Genomic DNA, 19,713 nt, shown 5'->3' with positions numbered 1-19,713 from the left:
GAACTGTGGTGGCACAATAGCGTAGTGGTTAGCACAATACTTTACAGCACCAGTGTTCACCATGAGGGTTCATTTCCCGTCACCGTCTGTAAGTTCTCCCCGTGACAGCGTATGTTTCATCCCATGGTAGGGTTAGTGAGTTGTGGGCACACTATGGTGGCACCAGAAGCGTGGCGACACTGGCAGACTGTCCCAGCACGATTTGTGTTTGTCAGGGACACAAATAATGCATTTCAGTTTTGATGTACATGTGACAAATAAAACAAATCTTAATAAAAACAGAGCAGATACTGAAAGTCCCAGAGATGTTTCCATTAGGATGAAACTCTAAGATCTGAGGGCACAGCATCGAAATTAAGGGACTAAGATGAGAAGGAACTTCTTCAGCCAGAGGGAGGTGAATCTGTGGAAGTTGTTGCCACACATAGCTGTGGAGACCAAGTCACTGGGTGTAATTAAGGCAGAGATTGAAAAGTTTTTGACTGGTAAGGTGGGGATATGAATTGACGATAAACTGGACTGGTCAAAGGACACTGAGGCTGTCTTTAAGAAGGGTCAGAGCCGTCTCTATTTCCTGAGGAGACTGAAGTCCTTTAACATCTGTCGGACGATGCTGAGGATGTTCTACGAGTCTGTGGTGGCCAGTGCTATCATGTTTGCTGTTGTGTGCTGGGGCAGCAGGCTGAGGGTAGCAGACACCAACAGAATCAACAAACTCATTTGTAAGGCCAGTGATGTTGTGGGGATGGAACTGGACGCTCTGACGGTGGGGTCTGAAAAGAGGATGCTGTCCAAGTTGCATGCCATCTTGGACAATGTCTCCCATCCACTACATAACGTACTGGTTGGGCACAGGAGTACATTCAGCCAGAGACTCATTCCACCGAGATGCAGCACAGAGCGTCATAGGAAGTCATTCCTACCTGTGGCCATCAAACTTTACAACTCCTCCCTTGGAGGGTCAGACACCCTGAGCCAATAGGCTGGTCCTGGACTTATTTCCATCTGGCATAATTTACATATTATTATTTAATTATTTATGGTTTTATATTGCTATATTTATATTCTATTCTTGGTTGGTGCAACAGTAATGAAACCCAATTTCCCTCGGAATCAGTAAAGTATGTCTATCTATCTATCTAAGTGATACAGGGAGAAGGCATGAGAATGAGTTTGAAAAAAAAATCAGCCATGATTGAATGGCAGAGCAGACCTGACAGGTCGAATAGTCTGATCTGCTCCTAGAGCTAATTGATCTTACTAATATTACCAAAGCTTACCTGCCCTCTCCATAAATGGAACCTACCTTGGATTTTTGATTAAATAGAAATATCAACTATTTTTCAGAAGAATGCAGGGGATCTCATTGAAACCCACCGAATATTGAAAGGACTAGATTGGGTGGATGTGGAGAGGATATTTCCTGTGGTGGGGGTATCCAGAACTAGAGGGCACAGCCTCAAAATTGAGGAGCAACCTTTTAGAACAGAGGTAAAAAGGAATTTTTTTTAGTCAGAGAGTAGTGAATCTGTGGAATGCTCTGTCATAGACTGCAGTGGAGGCCAAGTCCATGGGTATATTTAATGCAGAAGTTGATAGTTTCCCAATCGATCAGGGATATGGTGAGAAGGCAGGTGTGTGGGGTTGAGTTGGACCTGGGATTAGCCATGATGGAATGGCAGAATAGACTCGATGGGCTGAATGGCCTAATTCTGCTCCTGTGTCTTATGGTCTTTTACAGGATAACCAACCTTACACTTCATCAATTATAAGCAATTAATGTGTGCCATTGATAAAAGGTTAGCTGATTAAAAATTAGCTTCATTTGTCACTCGTATATCAAAACATACAATAAAACGTGCTGTTTGTGTCAATGGACAACATAGTCCGAGGACTGTGCTGGAGACAGCCTGCAAGTGTCGCAACACTACCAGCATCAATATAACATGCTCAAAGCTTACTAACCCTAATCCATACGTCTTTGGAATGTGGGAGGAAATGGGAGCACCCAGAGAAACCCAAGCAGTCATGGAGAGAATGTACAAACAGCTTACAGAGAGTAGCAGGAATTGAAACCACACCGCTGGCACTGTAAAGCATTACGCTAACAAGGCAGCCCACTGTCATATCAGTGAGTTAGTTCATCTCTTTCCATTCCATGCACAGCTATAATGTAGTCTCCTAAGCTGTTATCTCTTTTCCTTCATGTCTGCTGACTCAACATAATAAAAAAAGGCATTTTTCTGAGCAAAAGAACAGCGATCTTTCAAATGCATTCTTACCTTTAGTTGTGGATGTCATACGAGCCACTTCCTCTAGAGTTGGCAGCGGAGAACTGTCATCATCCAGTACCTCAGCGGTCTCCACCTTCTCCTTGGATACTGCTCCCAACCCAGTATTACGCCCTGAGGGAACAAGTGATGTAACTAAGGTCATTTGGCTATAACCATGTTGGCCTGGGGATTCTAAGGCACTCTCAACCCAATCCAGAGCAACACTCACAAAATGCTGGAGGGACCCAGCAGGTCAGGTAGCATCTATGGAAAAGTCAACTGTCAATGTTTCAGGCCGAGACTTTTCAACAGAACTGGAAAGGAAGAGGGAGGGTACCAGAATAAGAAGGTAGTGGCGAAGGAGGATAAGCTGCTAAGTGATGGATGAGACCAGGTGGATGGGAGAGGGGTGATAAAGTGAGAAGCTGGGAGGGTATAAGTGAAAGAGGTAAAGGACTGAAGAAGGAATATGATAGCAAGTTAGTAGACTACAGGAGAAAGGAAAGGACGAGGGGCATCAGAGGGAAGTAACGGGCAGGTGAGAAGGGAAGGGGGTGACAGGGGAGCCAGAACGAGAAATGGAAAAAGGGAGAAGGGGAAAAGGGAGAAATTACCAAAAGTTACAGAAACATGTTCATGCTGTCAGGTTGGAGGCAACCCAGCCAGAATAGGTGGTGTTGCTCTTCCAACCTAAGAATGCCTCATCATGGACCGACATATCATAATGGGAATGGCAATAGAATTAAAATAAGTGGCCAACATGAAATTCCACCTTTTGTGTCAGAAAAAGTGAAAGTGCATCTGCATAATCTCATGTGCTCAACTCAATATAGGCAGTCTCAAAATGAAACTATGCACAAGTTAATATTAAATTTAGATTCTCATTCAGAAACGTCATTCACCTCCCCACTTTCCAGAACATCCTCAACAAGGTGACATCCATTATTACGGACCCTCACCATCCGACACATCCCCTCTTCTTATCACTACCACCATGGACATACAAGACCCAGAAGACCCACACTCAATATTTTAGGAACAGCTTCTCCTCTCTGCAATCAAATGACTGAATCGAACATGAGAAATTCTGCAGATGCTGGAAGTGCAAAGCAACACACACAAAATGCTGGAAGAACTCAGCAGGTCAGGCAGCATCTATGGAAAAGAGTAAACAATCGATGTTTTGGGCCATTAGACACTAGACACTAGAATACTACAGCACAGCCCAGGCCCTTCGGCCCTCGATGTTGAGCCGACCCATATATTCCTTAAAAAAAACTACTAAACCCACACTACCCCGTAACCCTCTATTTTTCTTTCATCCATGTGACTGTCCAAGAGGCCCTTAAATACCCCTAATGTTTTAGCCTCCACCACCATCCCTGGCAAGTCATTCCAGGCACCCACAACCCTCTGTGTAAAAAACTTACCCCTGATGTCTCCCCTAAACTTCCCTCCCTTAACTTTGTTCATATGCTCTCTGGTGTTTGCTTTTCGTGCCCTGGGAAACAGGTACTGGCTATCCACCCTACCTATGCCTCTCATTATCTTGTAGACCTCTATCAAGTCCCCTCTCATCCTTCTACACTCCAAAGAGAAAAGTCCCAGCTCTGCTAACCTTGCCTCATAAGACTTGTTTTCCAATCCAGGCAACACCCTTCATCAGGCCTCACAGTTACTAAACAGTCAGTGAACGCTACCCAGCTACTCCTCTTTTACGCTGTTTAATTTTTATTGCAATTTTTTGTGTCTTGCACCGTACTGCTACCACGAAACAAAACATACATCAGTTATAATCATTCCAATTCTGATTCACTTCACCATTAGAAGATCCGCCTTAGCGGCGACGGGTGCATGAAATATGACCAACACAAGTTACAGGAACAATCAATATGTTTATTAACAAGTGGTTTCGAGGGAGAAACACTAGATCACATTTTAACTGCTGTTGTTTGGCAGAATTCAAGTCTGGCTTGTGGAAGAGGTAACAGAAGGGGAAAACAGTAACAGATAATCAATTTCTTCAATTGATCCCTCTTCCTCCTCCCTGAGAGGCTGCACCAAGCAGGGAGGAATCAGATCCCATTTTATATTTTGCAGATCACCTTTGATGATATTCTGAACATAATCAGAGTGGGCACTTCGGCCCATGATGTCTGTGCCAACCAATATGCCAAAGTAAACTAATCCCATCTGCCTTCACATTTACGAGGATGCTGCCAGGACTAGAGGGCTCGAGTTATAGGGAGAGGATGGCCAGACTGGGTCTTTATTCCTTGGAATGTAGGAGAATAAAGGGTGACATAGATAAGGTGATGGTAACAATCTTTTCCTCAGAGTAGGGCAGACCAAAACTAGGGGACAATGACTTAGAGTGAGAGAGAAAAGATTTAAAAAGTGGCCAAAGGGGCTCATTTACACAGAGGGTGGTGAGTATATGGAATGAGCTGCCAAAGGAAGTACAATCGGGAGGTACAATAGAATTACTTTAGAAGCACAGGTCCAAGGAGGGGTGAGCTTGAAGGGTTACAGGCCGAACGCAAGAAACTGGGAGTAACTGGCTGGTCCCGTGGTCAGCATGTCCTAATACAGGGCTGAGAGCCCTGTATCAGTGCTGTATTGCTCTCTGACTAGACATAGTCCATATCCTTCTGTTCTCTGCCTGTTCTTGTGCTTGTCTAAAAGCCTCTTAATCATTGCTATCATGTATGCCTCCACTACTTCCCTTGGCAGCTAAACCAGAGGACTAGCAGGAACAGGGAGGGGAGTTCCAGAATCGAGTAAAATACACTAAATGTTTAATGTCTGCTACATCCCCCTGCCGTTTCCTTGAATCCTTGCTGCAGACTGCGGTCTTCCCACACCCCCTTAATTAATGGAGGCACAAGAAATACTGCAGATGCTGGAAATCTAAAGCACCATACACAAAATACTGGAGGAACTCAGCAGGTCGGGCAGCATCTATGGAAGAAAGGGAAGGGTCTTTGCACCGAACACAGTATATTACCTCTACAGACTCACAGGTGAAATGACAGTGAAGCGGCTGTGATCTTTCACTGATTCTATTATGGTTTTTGTATTTACTGAGTATGTCTGGAGGAAACTCTCAGGATTGTATCTGGTGACATATATGTACTTCCATAATAAATTTACTTTGAACATTGTACTTCTTATAGAATTGCTTTTATACTTATTGTGTTATTTTAACTGTGTTTTTAGACCGCATCGGATCTGAAGTAATGAACGCTTTGTTCTCCCCTACACTTGTGTACTGAGGCACGACAAGGAACAATTTTCAGTCTAGTACTTGCAGTGAAATCAAAAATTCTAAAATGGAAAAATGTAATGAGTGCGTCTACCCACCCTGAGCCCTGCAGTCCTTTGCCCAATGGCCTGCTGCTCCACAGCGGAAACACGTGTCACCATTCCGACTCAATCGTCCTCCACCACCAAAACGTTCTCCTTTCATCTGGAATTTCTGCTTCCAGGCCTGTGGAAGTCCACAGCATGCACAGGGTGTTAGTGGGTGAATTACAGTGGAACACAAAACTCTCTCACATAGAATTCCGCTCCTATGGTCTTATATTGAATATACTTAAAGCAGAGGAGGACTTTCTTTAGCTAGAGGGTGGTGAATCTGTGGAATTCATTGCCACAGGCGATTGTGAAGGGCAAGTCACTTGGTATATTTAAAACAGAGGCTGTTAGGCTCTTGATTAGTCAGGATGTTAGAAGTTACTGGGAGAAGGCAGGAGAATGGGGTTGAGAGAGATAACAAATCAACCAAGATGTTATGGCAGAACAGACTCAATGAGCCAAATGCACTAATTCTGCTCCTATGTCGTGTGGTCTTAAGTAGTGTGACTGGCTGGTTGATTGTCGGCATGGACTCAGAGGGCAGAAGGGCTTTTTCTGTGCTGCATTTCCTTATGACTGATGTGACGGGATCCCGAATTATCCCTCATGAACTGTGCTTTTTAAAAAAAGAGAGAGCGAGAGAGAGAGAGAGAGAGGCGAAGACTGCCCTGCAGCGTGTTTACACTTCTGCAAGGACACTGCCAGCTTCTAAGTTCCTACAGAGAGAGAAGGGAGGAGCTACTTGATGAACAGCTGGTGTTCAGCACAACACCATTTAAACCAGCGTAACAGCTTGTTTCACACAGAGGACACGCAGACGCACAAGGGTGTGGTGGTTACCACTATCCCGTCCAGGTGCCCACGAGTGTGGGACTGAGGATCGATACTGAGGGATCGATCTGTGACTATTAGTGCATGAAAGAGCAACCTTGTGGAGTCTACCAGTGTGTCTAACCCTCGCCTGGGTTGGTAGACTATCACTTGAAGACGGTGCTCTTAAGTTGGTCCAGTTTGGCTAACTTGGAAGTTTTGGAGGACAACGGGAAGATCGACGGCATCAGCTCCCCTGAAGAACTAAACACCTCTCTCTCTCTCCATCACTACTCAACTCAATACCACGAACTGAACTGAACTTTACTCATCATCCTAAGACTGTATCCATTTACCCCTAGACTTGAAGAAGCTTGGTTTGTTATATATAAAATTATTGCTAACCTGTTTGATATATCTGAATTTATATTACTGTATTGCGTAGTTACTAATAAATACCATTAGTTAATAGCAATACCAGACTCCAAAGTGTTTTCCATCTCTGCTGGTTCTTTAACCCGTCATGGGGTACGTGACACTGATACAAATGGCAAAACGGTTTGTTTAAAGCCAACCATTTATGTATCCAATTAATAGCTCCTGTATACAACATTTCAATAATGTAATTCACTAAATCTCACCTTGCCCAAAGAAAGATAGACCCCATTACAGTCTGTTTGGACAAACATTGTCCTGTATAACATCATAGACGCAAAGGGAGATAGAGCATAGAAACAGCATCAAGTCCACCTTGTCAATGAGCATCAGTTTTTCAAAATTCTGGTAGTGTTTCCCCTCTACCCCATCCTACAGTCTGGCTCCCCTCTCATCTCTTCTCACCACCCCCTGATGCCCCTTCTCCTTCCCATTCTCGCATGATCCACTCTCTCCTATCAGATTCCTTCATCTCCATCCCTTTACTGCCATCATTCCAGCGACCCAATCAGCAGTGGGAGCAGCGCACAGCGAGGAGGTTTCTCGCGGGTTGGCGGCGCTCATTTAAAAGGACAGCTTCGCGGTAGTTGGGTGTCATTCCAGTAGCTCAATCTGCAGAGTAAGAGGCTTTGGGGTGTCAGGCTTTGGCTCAGAAGAGGTGTTGGCTCTGGGTAAGTTTCTGTTCAGTTTCCCTTTTTCCTTACTGCGTCAGGGGTACTTAGTGTAGTTTAACTGGCAGTGGTGTGTTCTTCATGCTGGATGTTGGAACTACATTTGTACGAAATGCATCCAGCTGCAGCTCCTTGAAGACCACGTTAGGGATCTGGAGCAGCAGCTGGATGACCTTTGGCATTGTTCGGAGTTGCAGGGAAGTAGTCACCCCTAAGTTGCAGGAGGCAGGTAGCTGGGTGACTGGTCAGGAAAGGAATGGGAAGGTGTATAGGAAGTTAGTGCAGAGACCCCCTTTGGCCATTCCCTTTCAATAGTCAGTATGCTGTTTTGGACACTGTTGTGGGGGATGACCTCCCAGGGGACTACCACAGAGACCTGGTCACTGGTACTGAGCATGAGTCCGTGCTGCAGAAGGGAAAGAGGGAGAAGAGGGGAGCAGTAGTGATAGGGGACTCAATAGTCAGCAGAACACACAGGAGATTATGTGGATGTGAATGGGACACCCAGATGGTTGTTGTCTCCCAGGTGCCAGGGTCAGGGGTGTCTCAGATCACGATCACAGTATTTTGAAGGAGGAGGGAGAGCAGCCAGATGTCTTGGTATGTATTGGTACCAATAACCTAGAAAGGAAAAGCAAAGAGGTCCTGAAGAGAGAATTTGGAGAGCTGGGCAGAAAGCTGAGAAGCAGGACCTCCAGGGTAACAATTTTCTGGACTGCTGCCTGCATCACGCGCCAGAGAGGGTAGAAACAGGATGATTTGGTAGACAAATGTGTGGCTAAGAAGTTGGTGCAGGGGGCAGGGCTTCAGGTTCTGGGGGAGCTATGACCTGTACAAAAAGAACGGGTTGCATCTAAACCTGAGGGGGACCAATATTTCAACGGGCAGGTTTGAAAAAGCTGTTTGGGAGGATTTAAACTAATTTGGCAGGGTGATGGGAACCAGAGTGAAAGGACTCAGGATAGGATGGATGGTAAAAGAGCAAAGATAGCGTGCAGTCACACTGTCAGGAAGGGCAGGCAGATGATAAGACAAAACTGAAGTCTGCAGGGTGAGTATCAGTGCATTAGGGATGCAGAGTCAAGAAGGGTAGCATGTACTGTACTCAAAGTGTTATATCTCAATGCACGGAGGATAACGAATAAGGTGGATGATCTTGTTGCACTTTTACAGATTGTCAGGTATGACGTTGTGGCCATCAATGATTTGTGGCTGAAGGATGGATGTAGTTGGGAACTGAATGTCCAAGGTCACACATTGTACCTCCCAGCTTCTCACTTCATCCCCCTCCCTCATCCACCTGGCTTCACCCACCACCTGTCAGCTTGTACTCCTCCAACCTGCTCCAGCTTCTTATTCTGCCTTCTGTCCCTTTCCTTCCCAGTGTTAATGAAGGGCTGTGGCCCGAAATGTCAACTGTTTATTCCCCTCTGTAAATCCTGCCTGACTTGTTGAGTTCCTCCAACATTTTATGCTCAAGATTTCTAACATCTGCAGAACTTCTTGTGTTTATCAAGTCCACCCCGACCTTCAGTCATCCATTTACAGAAATTCTATTTTTTAATCTCTGCACATGTCCATCAACTTCCCGTAAGTTGTACGACTTGTCTAAGTTCCCTCAGATTATGCCAGCCATATACACACTAGGGGCAATTTACAACAGCCAATTAACCCACCAACCTGCAAGTCTTTGGAACAAGGGAAGGGAACCAGAGTAGCCAGAGGAAGCCTAAACAGTCACAGGGAGAACTTGCAAACTCCACATGGACAGAACCATAGGCAGGATTGAACCAGAGTATCTAGGGCAATGAGGCAGCAGTTACACTATTTGTATAAGTGTATTCTGCAGCTCTCCAAAGGAAACTAAAATGTTATAGCTGTAAACTTGAAAAGCAGAACAAAAAATTGCATTTCCAAATCGTATTATTTCCAATTTATGTAAAGAAATTATCCATAAGAACCATTTCAAGATTAAACAACAACTGAAGTACCCGACTTGTGCATATTAAACACTTAGCTCAACACTATACTGATTCCACAACCCACGCACTCAATTTCAAGAACTCTGCAACTCATGTTCTCAGAACTATTTATTTGTTGATTGATTGATTGTATTTGCGCAGTTTGTCTTCTTATGCACATTGGTTGTTTTCAGTCTTTGCATGTAGTTTTTCATTGACTCTATTGTATTTCTTTATTTTACTGTGAATGCCCACAAGAAAATGAACCTCAGTACAGTATGTATATGGTGACATATACAGGATGTACTTAGATAAGAAATTTATTTGGAACTTTTTTAAAATACCTATGTAAACTTTATTTTTATGCAAAGAACAAAAGCCAACATTTACAAAAATAACCTTTTTAAAAAATAAATTTATTTGGAACTTTGAACTCTTCTGCCCCAACACTCATTAAAGCACTGTACCTGTTTGCGAAGAAATGTTCCTCTTAACACACTGCCCCTAATGTGTGATTTCTTCTTCAAGTTGATCTTCACAAAGTTTCCATCCTTTTTAGGAGGTGCGACCCTGGATAAACATAAACAAAAATTTCCATAAATTGGGCAAAATGTTATGCCTGTTGATAATTCAGTCATATGTTAACATTCAGGATAAAACATTGAAGCTAGTATCACTACTTTATTTTTTTTTAAAAGAGATACAGCACAGTAACAGATCCGAGCCACTGAATTACACCCACGTGACTAATTAACCTACTAACTTGTATGTGTTTGAAATATGGGAGGAAACCGGAGCACCCGGAGGAAACCCATGCGGTCACAGGGAGAACATACAAACTCTTTACAGAGAGCAGTTGATGTTGAACTCAGGTCACTAATGCCGTAATAGCGTTATGCTAACCACTACACTACCGTGCTGACTGACACTGTGTCAGATACTTTCAGCCAATTAGATTTCAAGTTTCCACTGAGTGAACCACAGGATGATGTCTTACTTGTGAAACCATCAGCTCAAAAAGAAACAGATTTCATCCCTAATGCTCTTGTTCCCTTCTACTGATGTTAATGGTTCTACAAGTTCATAAAATCTGGGGCACTCTAGAAATGAGAAACACAAATAATCTGCAGATGCTAGAAATCTTGAGCAACGCAGAAAAAATGCTGGAGAAACGCAGCAGATCAGGCAGCGTCGATGGAGGTAAATAAATAGTTGACATTTCAGGAATAAAGCTGGTTTCTCCTCCCCTCCCCCACCCACCCAACTTCCTCCTCACCTGGTCTCATCTATCACCTGTCAGCCTGTGCTCCTCCCCCACCTTCTTATTCCGGCTTCTGCGCCTCTCCTTTCCAGTCCTGATGAAAGATCTCATCCCAAAATATCGACTATTTATTCCCCTCCATAGATGTTGTCTGACCATTTGAGTTTCTCCAGTATTTTGTGTGTGTTGCTATAGGAGTGAACATTCTAAAGGAAGCAATGCACAAAAAAATAATGGTTTAGCTGTGCTGGGGAACCTCACTTACATGCCTGATCTATCCATTTCTCCACAGATAACCCCTTAATCATCAAGTAAATCTAATCCAAGAAGCTGGTCAGATCTCCTGGATGCAAATCACTTGTTTCCTCCAAAATTAACACCAAAATAACCTTTCTAAAGGCACCTGGGCTGTACCAATTTTTATTCTCATAAGGGAAGAGACACAAATGTCACTAACTTGAATCCAGACAATTCTAAGAACACATTGATGAATTTGGGAGAATAATTAAAAATTAGGGATTAGGGTAGATATGAACAATCCACTAGAAGAACTCACCAGGTCAAGTAACATCTGGGTTGGATGGGAAGGGACTGTCAATGTTGTTGTGTCAAACCCTGCACCTGGAGGACCCTCTGGGATTAATGTAGATTTAGTATAAATGGTTCCTTGAGTTTGATATAGCCAGGGGTGGTGACGGGGACAAGCTCCCGCTACCTACTAAATGCTCCCAATAGTGCGCACCTCAAATAGCCCCTGACAACCAAGTCCAACTCCTGGCCTTCACGTGTGGCTTAGCCACTAAGCCCGGCGGAACTGTTTCTACTGACAAGAGAAGGGGCAAAGGCGGGCTACTGGTGCTTTAAAACCAGTCGCTTCAGGCAGACGGGGCTCGTCAGCTGTGGTTGACAGCTCTTCTATGAAAAGGAAAACTCTGATCTCAAATCTCCGCTGCCTTGTGACTATACCCAATCATGGGGAAGGCTTTGGGAAGTAAACTCTCGAGGGAAAAATCCAGAGCTGGAGTCCTTAAGACAATCCTATATTGAGTTCAATGTTGACTGGCAACTTCTGCAACAATGCTGGTACCAGACTGTATCGGTCTCTGCCATTCCTCTGAGTTCACCAGATGTGTGGAGAGGGGGAGATCGCTACACAGGCAACAGCTGGCTCTCCATATCGTACTGCCCAGGTTTGCATATCGAGACAGCTAGGATGCAATATCCATGGTTAACTCTGACCAACACAGGCCTCGGAGCATAAATGGGTGTTTGATGGTCAGTGTATCCTCAATGGGCTGAAGGACCTGGTTCTGTGATGTATATGAGACATAGAGTGGACCGCCAGCAACTTTTTACCAGGGTGCTTATGGCTAATATCAGGGGGTATAATTTTAAGGTGACTAAAAGAAACTATATGGGGATATGAAAGGTAGCTTCTTTCCCCCCCCCCCCCACATAGAGTGTAGTGAGTGCATGGAATGCCCTCCCTGGGGTGGTGGTAGAGGCAGATACATTAGTGACATTTAAGAGACTCTCAGATAGACACATGGGTGACAAAAAATTGAGGGCCATGTGGGAGGGCAGGGTTAGATTGATCTTGGAGTGGGTTAAAGGGTTGTAATGTCCTGTACTGATTCTATATTCTGATTCTGTTACCCCAGGCAGGATGCTGAACAAATTAAAGATTGCCTTCAAGAACAGACTGTTCTACGGTCTACGACACACTGCATGCTCTTACACCAAGATGTTCCATCACTGAATAGCCTTGCCACTGCCGTTGTGATTTGTCATATGAAGTCTTTAAGAAATGCAGTGAATGCTTCCAGAAAAACAAGTGAGAAGCAAGTTATTCTGAGAACGCCTTGTTACCCAATGCCAGTGATATTGGAAATTTGCTTAATGACATCTGATGGGAGAAAGCTGATTCAGTAACTCCAAGGGGCCTTAAGTGTAACACACACGATATGCTGGAGGAACCCGGCAGGTCAGACAGTACCTGTGGAAAGGAATAAAGAGCCGACATTTCGGCCGAGACCCTTCGTCAGGACTGCCTTAAATGTGCTAACTTCAGATTGAACCAAAGTCAAAAATTACAGACAGGAATGATGGAAATAAACATTAAATGAATATCCCCCACCCTGCAGTTCATTCCCACTGCAACTCCTCTTAACCACAGTAAAACAATTGGTTGCATCTCAATACTAAGTTAAACAAAGTGATAAAAGTACAACCATGGTATAAACACAAGAAATCCAGCAGGTGCTGGAAATCCGGAGCAACACACACAAAATGCTGGAAGAACTCAGTAGATCAGGCAGCATCTAAGGAGAAGAATAAACATTTGATGTTCCAGGCCGAGGCCCTGCATCAGGACCACTCTGCTCTCCGATCAGGTTCCTTCTTCAGCCTTTTAACACCTCCCATCTTCTGACTTCATCCACCACACCCACTTTCCCCCTCACTTGATCCTACCTATCACCTGCCAGTATTTACTCCCTCCCCCTCCTCCCCAACCTTCCTAATCTGGCTTCTGCCCCCTTCCTTTCCAGTCCTGATTAAGGGTCTCAGCCTGAAACGTCGACTCTATTTCTCTCAATAGATGCTGCTTGATCTGCTAAGTTCCTCCAACATTTTGTGTGTGTGTTGCTCTACAATCATACTATAATTTTATTTCTTTAATTAGAAAAAAAGCATAACAAATATTATTCATGTTTCCTGATATCTCAGTGCAAAGCCACAGTGTCAGTACGTACCTTGCTGCATTCCTCCTTCGAGAATCTGAATGGAGAATCCCCTCTTCTACGTCCCCGTAAAGATTCTCCTGGGGTATCCCAGATTTTGGCTTATTCTTGCCATCATCCTCAGCACCAGAGCTTTCATCTGACTCAGGCTTGGAACCAGCTTTGAGTGCTTGCCTCTTCTCTATTGCCTGAGCTGAGCAAGTGCCTGAAGGCTTGGCTATCCTTCTACGTTTCTTGATCTCACCCCGACAAGCTCCAGCACTCTGTTTCGCCTCTGTTCTCTGTCTCTTTTTGCCCCTTGTTTTTATAATGTTCAGTTCACTCTCACAGCCAGCCTGCAACTCCTTTAACTCAGTGCCCGAGTCGCTGATGTCCTGGGAACAATCTCGGGCATAAGAAGTTCTCTGCCCCATGGTCACTGAATCGTGGTTTAATGGGCAATCCAGCACATTTTCCATTGGCTTTTGGATTTTCACTTCAGGAAGCTTTCTTTGGTGAGAAGTAGCATCCATTAAATAGTCGTTTCCCAATTCTGCAGGTTTTCCAAGACCAGTTACATGAAGTCCAGAGTCAATGGCATCTTTGAAAGGGTCTTTGCCCAATAACTTTGCGGCACCATCAACTACTGTAGAAAAGTAGCTCACTGGATTTGATCGTCTATTGACTGAAGGAAATTCGTCACTTTGGTGCACTTCATTAGCCAGTTGATTGCTGTCATTGACGCCCAGAGGCGTGTCATTGGCTTCTGCTGTGGAGTCACTTAAGGACAGGGACTTGCTGTTGGCTGATGTCTTCCTGTGACCCAAAACAGGATAACACACGCCAACGTTTGTCCCACTGGCTTGTGACGAAATGGGCAGCCCTGCATCCAGCTGCGTTCTCTCCTGGCACCTATCTAACCAGTCAAGGTCAAGCGAGGACATTCTTCTTGATACACTCTGCTGCAACTGTCGTAATTTATTCACCGGCTGAGGGGACTGTGCCTGAGTTAGGAGAATTTTTGAAGGAGTAATCATCTTCATGGCTGGGAGCAGTAAGTCAAGCTTTTCAGGCCCATCAGGAGAATCTTTGCTTGCAGCCTGCAGACTTGGTGACACCTCAAATGTGGCAGCCTCTGTTCCAACAACCCGATTAATCTTGTTGTCCTTAATCTCTCTGGGCATGCGAGGTCTTCTTGAAGCTATTGACTTACGTAGGGAGACTGGCTTCTCCTTTCAAAAGGTAACATTTAAAGTCAGAGTTGTAGAGCACAGAAACAGGCCCTTTGGCCCAACTCATCCAAGCCCTCCACATTTTCAAGCAAGTCCCATTTGCCTGTTTTGGCCCATATCCCTACAAATCTTTCCTTTTTATTACCCTGTCTAAATGATTTTAAAATGCTGTAATTACATCTACCACCCATCAGCTTTACAAACTCATTTGACAGCTCTGTCACCTCCTCTGGCAGCTTGTTCCACATACTCATAACTCTGTGTGAAAATGTCCCTCGGGTCCCTTTTAAATCTTTCCCATCTCAACTTAAACCTATGGCCTATAGTTCTGGAACTCACCAACTCTGGGGAAAAGACTGTGGCTATTCACCTTATCGATGCTCCTTATATTATTAACATCAAAAAGGTCACTCATCAGCCTCCTGTACTCCAGAGAAAAGAATAGCCAGAAGACCATAAGACATAGAAGCAGAATTAGGCCATTTGGCCCATCAATTCTGCTCCATCATTCCATCATGGCTGATCCAACATCCCTTTCAACCCCCTTCTCCTGCCTTCTCCCGATAACCTTTTAATTAGTACCTACCAATATTCACTTTAAATATTCCCAATAACTTGGCCTCCATGGCTGTCTGTGGCAATGAATTCCAAGGTTTAACACCCTCTGGCTAAAGAACTTCCTCCTTATCTCTGTTCTAAAGGGGCATCCTTCTATTCTGAGCCTGTGCCCTTCGGCCCTAAACACCACCACTACTGGAAACATCATCTTCCTATCCACTCATTCTCGCCTTTCTCGATATTCCTTCCGTAGGTTTCAATAAGATCCCCTTTCATTCTTTTAAACTCCAGTGAATACAGGCCCAGGGCCATTTAAAAATTCCTCACATTAACCCTTTCACACCCAGAATAATTCTCGTGCACATCTTCAGGACCCTCTTCAATGCCTGCACATCTTTTCTTAGATAAGAGACCTAAAACTGCTCACAATACTCCAGATGTGATCTGACCAATGCCTTATAAAGCCTCAGCATTTCCCCCAGCCCACCCAGTTCCTCCTTATATTTTATCTATCTCTGTAAGGCTAAGTGTTTTTGGAACAACCCTACTGATTTTTTCACATTAGGGCAGCTGTAACACATTATTAAGATCGTGAAATTGCAGACAGCACAATCACACTATAGGGCCAGCAATCATCAATCGGGGATTGATCCCACCACTGTCTATAAGGAGCTTACACATTTCCCCTCACAGTCTCAACACTTACGGCTAATGTTAGGGTTAGCAAGTTGTGGGAATATGTTGGTGCTAGAAACATGGTGACACTTACGAGCTACCCCTAACACAATCCTCGCCTATTTGATTTGACGAAACGACACATCTCACTGTATTTTTCAGTGTTTATCTGGCAATTATATTAATCTTTCAGTCTTTATTGACAATTTACATGTGGCTGCCGTATACTCAATTGGGCTGTGATAAGGCTAGTAGGATGGTACCATGAAATCACATCACAGTAAGAAGCTGGGGATGAGAAGGAAAACAAGAAAGAGGAAATAAAAGACTTACTTTTCCTGATGCTCCAAGTTTCTCCTTCAGTTTCATTCCATAATACTGGGCTGATGTGGCAATGGTCATGTGCTCCTGTAGCGTAAGCTCCTGAGCAAGGTTGTTCTGCCGATTCAGGTGAGATCCCCAGACACTAGATCCACAAGTCTAGAAATTGAAATCAGCTGATTATAGTCATAAAGATGAAACACTGACCCTGCCATTCAGCCCAATGAGTCCATGCTGACCATCAGCCACCTATTTACACTCATCCCACAAAAACCCCTTCTTTTGCAAATGTTACTCTGCTATTTAAGAAGGGTTGGGAGGCAGCAGAAAGGAAACTATTGACCTGTTAGCCTGACATCAGTGGTTGGGAAGTTGTTGGAATGGATTGTTGGAGATGAGATTACGACGCACCTGGAGGCACGTGACAAGATAGGCCAAAGCCAGCATGGTTTCCTGAAAGGAAGATCCTGCCTGACAAACCTACTGCAATTCTTTGAGGAAATTACAAGCAGGGCAAACAAAGGAGATACAGTAGACGTGGTGTACCTGGATTTTCAGAAGGCCTTTGACAAGGTGCCGCACATGAGGCTGCTTAGCAAGATAAGGGCCCCGTGGAATTACAGGGAAGTTACGAGCATGGGTGGAGAGCATTGGCGGGTCAGCAGAAAACAGAGAGTGGGAATAACCAGATCCTATTCTGGCCGGCTGCCGGATACCAGTGGAGTTCCACAGGGGTCAGTGTTGGGACTGTTACTTTTTACGATGTATGTCAATGATTTAGACTACAGCATTAAGGGATTTGTGGCTAAATTTGCCAATGATACAAAAACAGGTGGAGGAGTGGGTAGTATTGAGGAAACAGACAGCCTGAGAGACTTAGATAGTTTAGGGGAACGGGCAAAGAAGTGGCAAATGAAATACAATGTTGGAAAGTATATGGTCATGCACTTTGGTGGAAGGAATAAACAGGCAGACTATTATTTAAATGGGGAGAGAATTCAAAATCCAGAGATGCAAAGGGACTTGGGAGTCCCTTAACAGAGAGGTGGAGCTAAGTAGTTACGGCGCCCAACGGCGACCCTTTTGCTTGCATTTTCGAAAACAGTCCTATTTCCATCTTTAATATCTCTATTTTTCCCTTTCAGGGTTCTTTTGAAGACCCTGGCCTGGAGTTACACAGTGACTACGGTTCTTTGCAGGAATGGGACCTGCTCTCGGGGTTCCACAATCGGCCGCTATTCGGCATGCCAAAGTCTCGGCCTAAGATTTCAGCATGGTTTCAGAAGCCTAGGATCTCAAGTAACTGAAGACAGGCGAATCAAGGGTCGGTGCCGCCACAGGGTATCCGTGTGTCGTTGGGGGAGTCAGAACATCTGCTGTGTGCCTGGGGACCCGGGATCCTTGTGATCTCCAGGCACAGAGCTCGAAAAAAGGGCGTAACAGACTTTTAACATCGTAAACCAGAGAGTTGTTTGTTATGTCTCCCCACTAGTTGGAAAATGGATTTCTCCCTTATTAGGAGAGAGAGAGAGCCTGCAGCATGTCGAATTACCGGGTGAACAATGTAGTCTTTGAGGTAACCGCAAGTCTCTGTCTTTGTCATTGCCTTGCTCACACTTGAGTGCTGGTAGCGGGTGCACTTTGTTTTTGCCGGTGGGGAGAGGGGGATTGTTGTTCACTGCCGCTTACGTGCGGGAGGGAGGAGCTGGGAGGGACTTTGGGGTTCTAATGTTTAACTGTTATTCATTCTTTGGGACACTTCTCTGTTTTCGTAGATGGTTGCGAAGAAAAAGCATTTCAGGATGTATATTGTACACATTTCTCTGACATTAAATGAACCTCTGAACCCTTGTGCAGGATACCCTAAAGGTTAACCTGCAGGTTGAGTCGGTGGTGAAGAAAGCAAATGCAATGTTGGCATTCATTTCCAGAGGTACAGAATATAAGAGCAGGGATGTGATGTTGAGGCTCTATAAGGCACTTGTGAGACCACATTCGGAGTATTGTGTGCAGTTTTGGGCTCCTTATTTTAGAAAGGATATACTGACATTGGAGAGGGTTCAGAGAAGATTCACGAGAATGATTCCAGGAATGAGAGGGTTACCGTATGAAGAACGTCTGGCAGCTCATTCTCCCGGAGTTCAGGAGAATGAGGGGGAATCTCATAGAAACATTCCAAATGTTAAAAGGCCTGAACAGATTAGATATGGCAAAGTTATTTCCCATGGTAGGGGATTCTAGGACAAGAGGGCTTGACTTCAGGATTGAAGGACATTCATTTAGAACTGAGATGTGGAGAAATTACTTTAGTCAGAGGGTGGTAAATTTGTGGAATTTGTTGCCTTGAGTGTCTGTGGAGGCCAAGTCACAATTGGAGGCCAAGTCACAATTGTAGGCCGTATCTTGGGTAATGATGAGTTTGAGTACAGAGAAGAAATTAAGAACCTGGTGGCATGGTGCAAAGACAATAACCTATCCCTCAACATCAGCAAAACAAAGGAATTGGTTGTTGACTTCAGAAGGAGTAGCGGACCGCACGACCCAATTTACATCGGTGGTGCGCAAGTGGAACAGGTCAAAAGCTTTAAGTTCCTCGGGGTCAATGTCACAAATGACCTGACTTGGTCCAACCAAGCAGAGTCCACTGCCAAGAAGGCCCACCAGCGCCTTTACTTCCTGAGAAAGCTAAAGAAATTTGGCCTGTCCCCTAAAACCCTCACTAATTTTTATAGAAAGCATTCTTCTAGGGTGCATCACAACCTGGTATGGAAGTTGTCCTGTCCAAGACCAGAAGAAGCTGCAGAAGATCGTGAACACAGCCCAGCACATCACACAAACCAATCTTCTGTCCTTAGACTCACTTTACACCGCACGCTGTCGGAGCAGTGCTGCCAGGATAATCAAGGACACGACCCACCCAGCCAACACACTTTTCGTCCCTCTTCCCGCCGGGAGAAGGCTCAGGAGCTTGAAGACTTGTACGGCCAGATTTTGGAACAGCTTCTTTCCAACTGTGATAAGACTGCTGAACGGATCCTGACCCGGATCTGGGCCGTACCCTCCAAATATCCGGATCTGCCTCTCGGTTTTTTTGCACCACCTTACTTTCCATTTTCTATTTATGATTTATAATTTAAATTTTTAATATTTACTATTGATTTGTACTCCAGGGAGCACAAAGCACAGAATCAAATATCGCTGTGATGATTATACGTTCTAGTATCAATTGTTTGGTGACAATAAAGTATAATAAGTATAAAGTATTGGGTATATTTAAGGCAGAGATAGATAGTTTCTTGATTAGCCAGGGCACCAAAGGGTGTGGGGTGAAAGCAGGGGAGTAGGGATGACTGGAAGAATTGGATCAGCCCATGATTGAATGGAGGAGAAGACTCGATGGGCTGAATGGCCTACTTCTCCTATACCTTATGGTCCTAAC

General features: G+C 44.5%; 1 protein-coding gene across 1 annotated transcript in view; it reads right to left on the bottom strand.

Annotated features, from left to right (window-relative positions):
* Positions 1 to 19,713, bottom strand: part of recql4 (RecQ helicase-like 4) — a 104,282-nt gene that overhangs the window by 61,324 nt on the left and 23,245 nt on the right. The window contains 5 exon segments of the mRNA XM_063044632.1: positions 2,283 to 2,405; positions 5,637 to 5,763; positions 9,975 to 10,077; positions 13,522 to 14,720; positions 16,287 to 16,433. Coding sequence (XP_062900702.1) covers positions 2,283 to 2,405; positions 5,637 to 5,763; positions 9,975 to 10,077; positions 13,522 to 14,720; positions 16,287 to 16,433 — 1,699 coding nt within the window.

This window comes from Mobula hypostoma, chromosome 3 (assembly GCF_963921235.1).
Source record: "Mobula hypostoma chromosome 3, sMobHyp1.1, whole genome shotgun sequence".
Taxonomy (NCBI): domain Eukaryota; kingdom Metazoa; phylum Chordata; class Chondrichthyes; order Myliobatiformes; family Myliobatidae; genus Mobula; species Mobula hypostoma.
The sequence above is the reverse complement of the archived record's forward strand: the minus strand, read 5'-3'. Positions and strand labels throughout refer to the sequence as shown.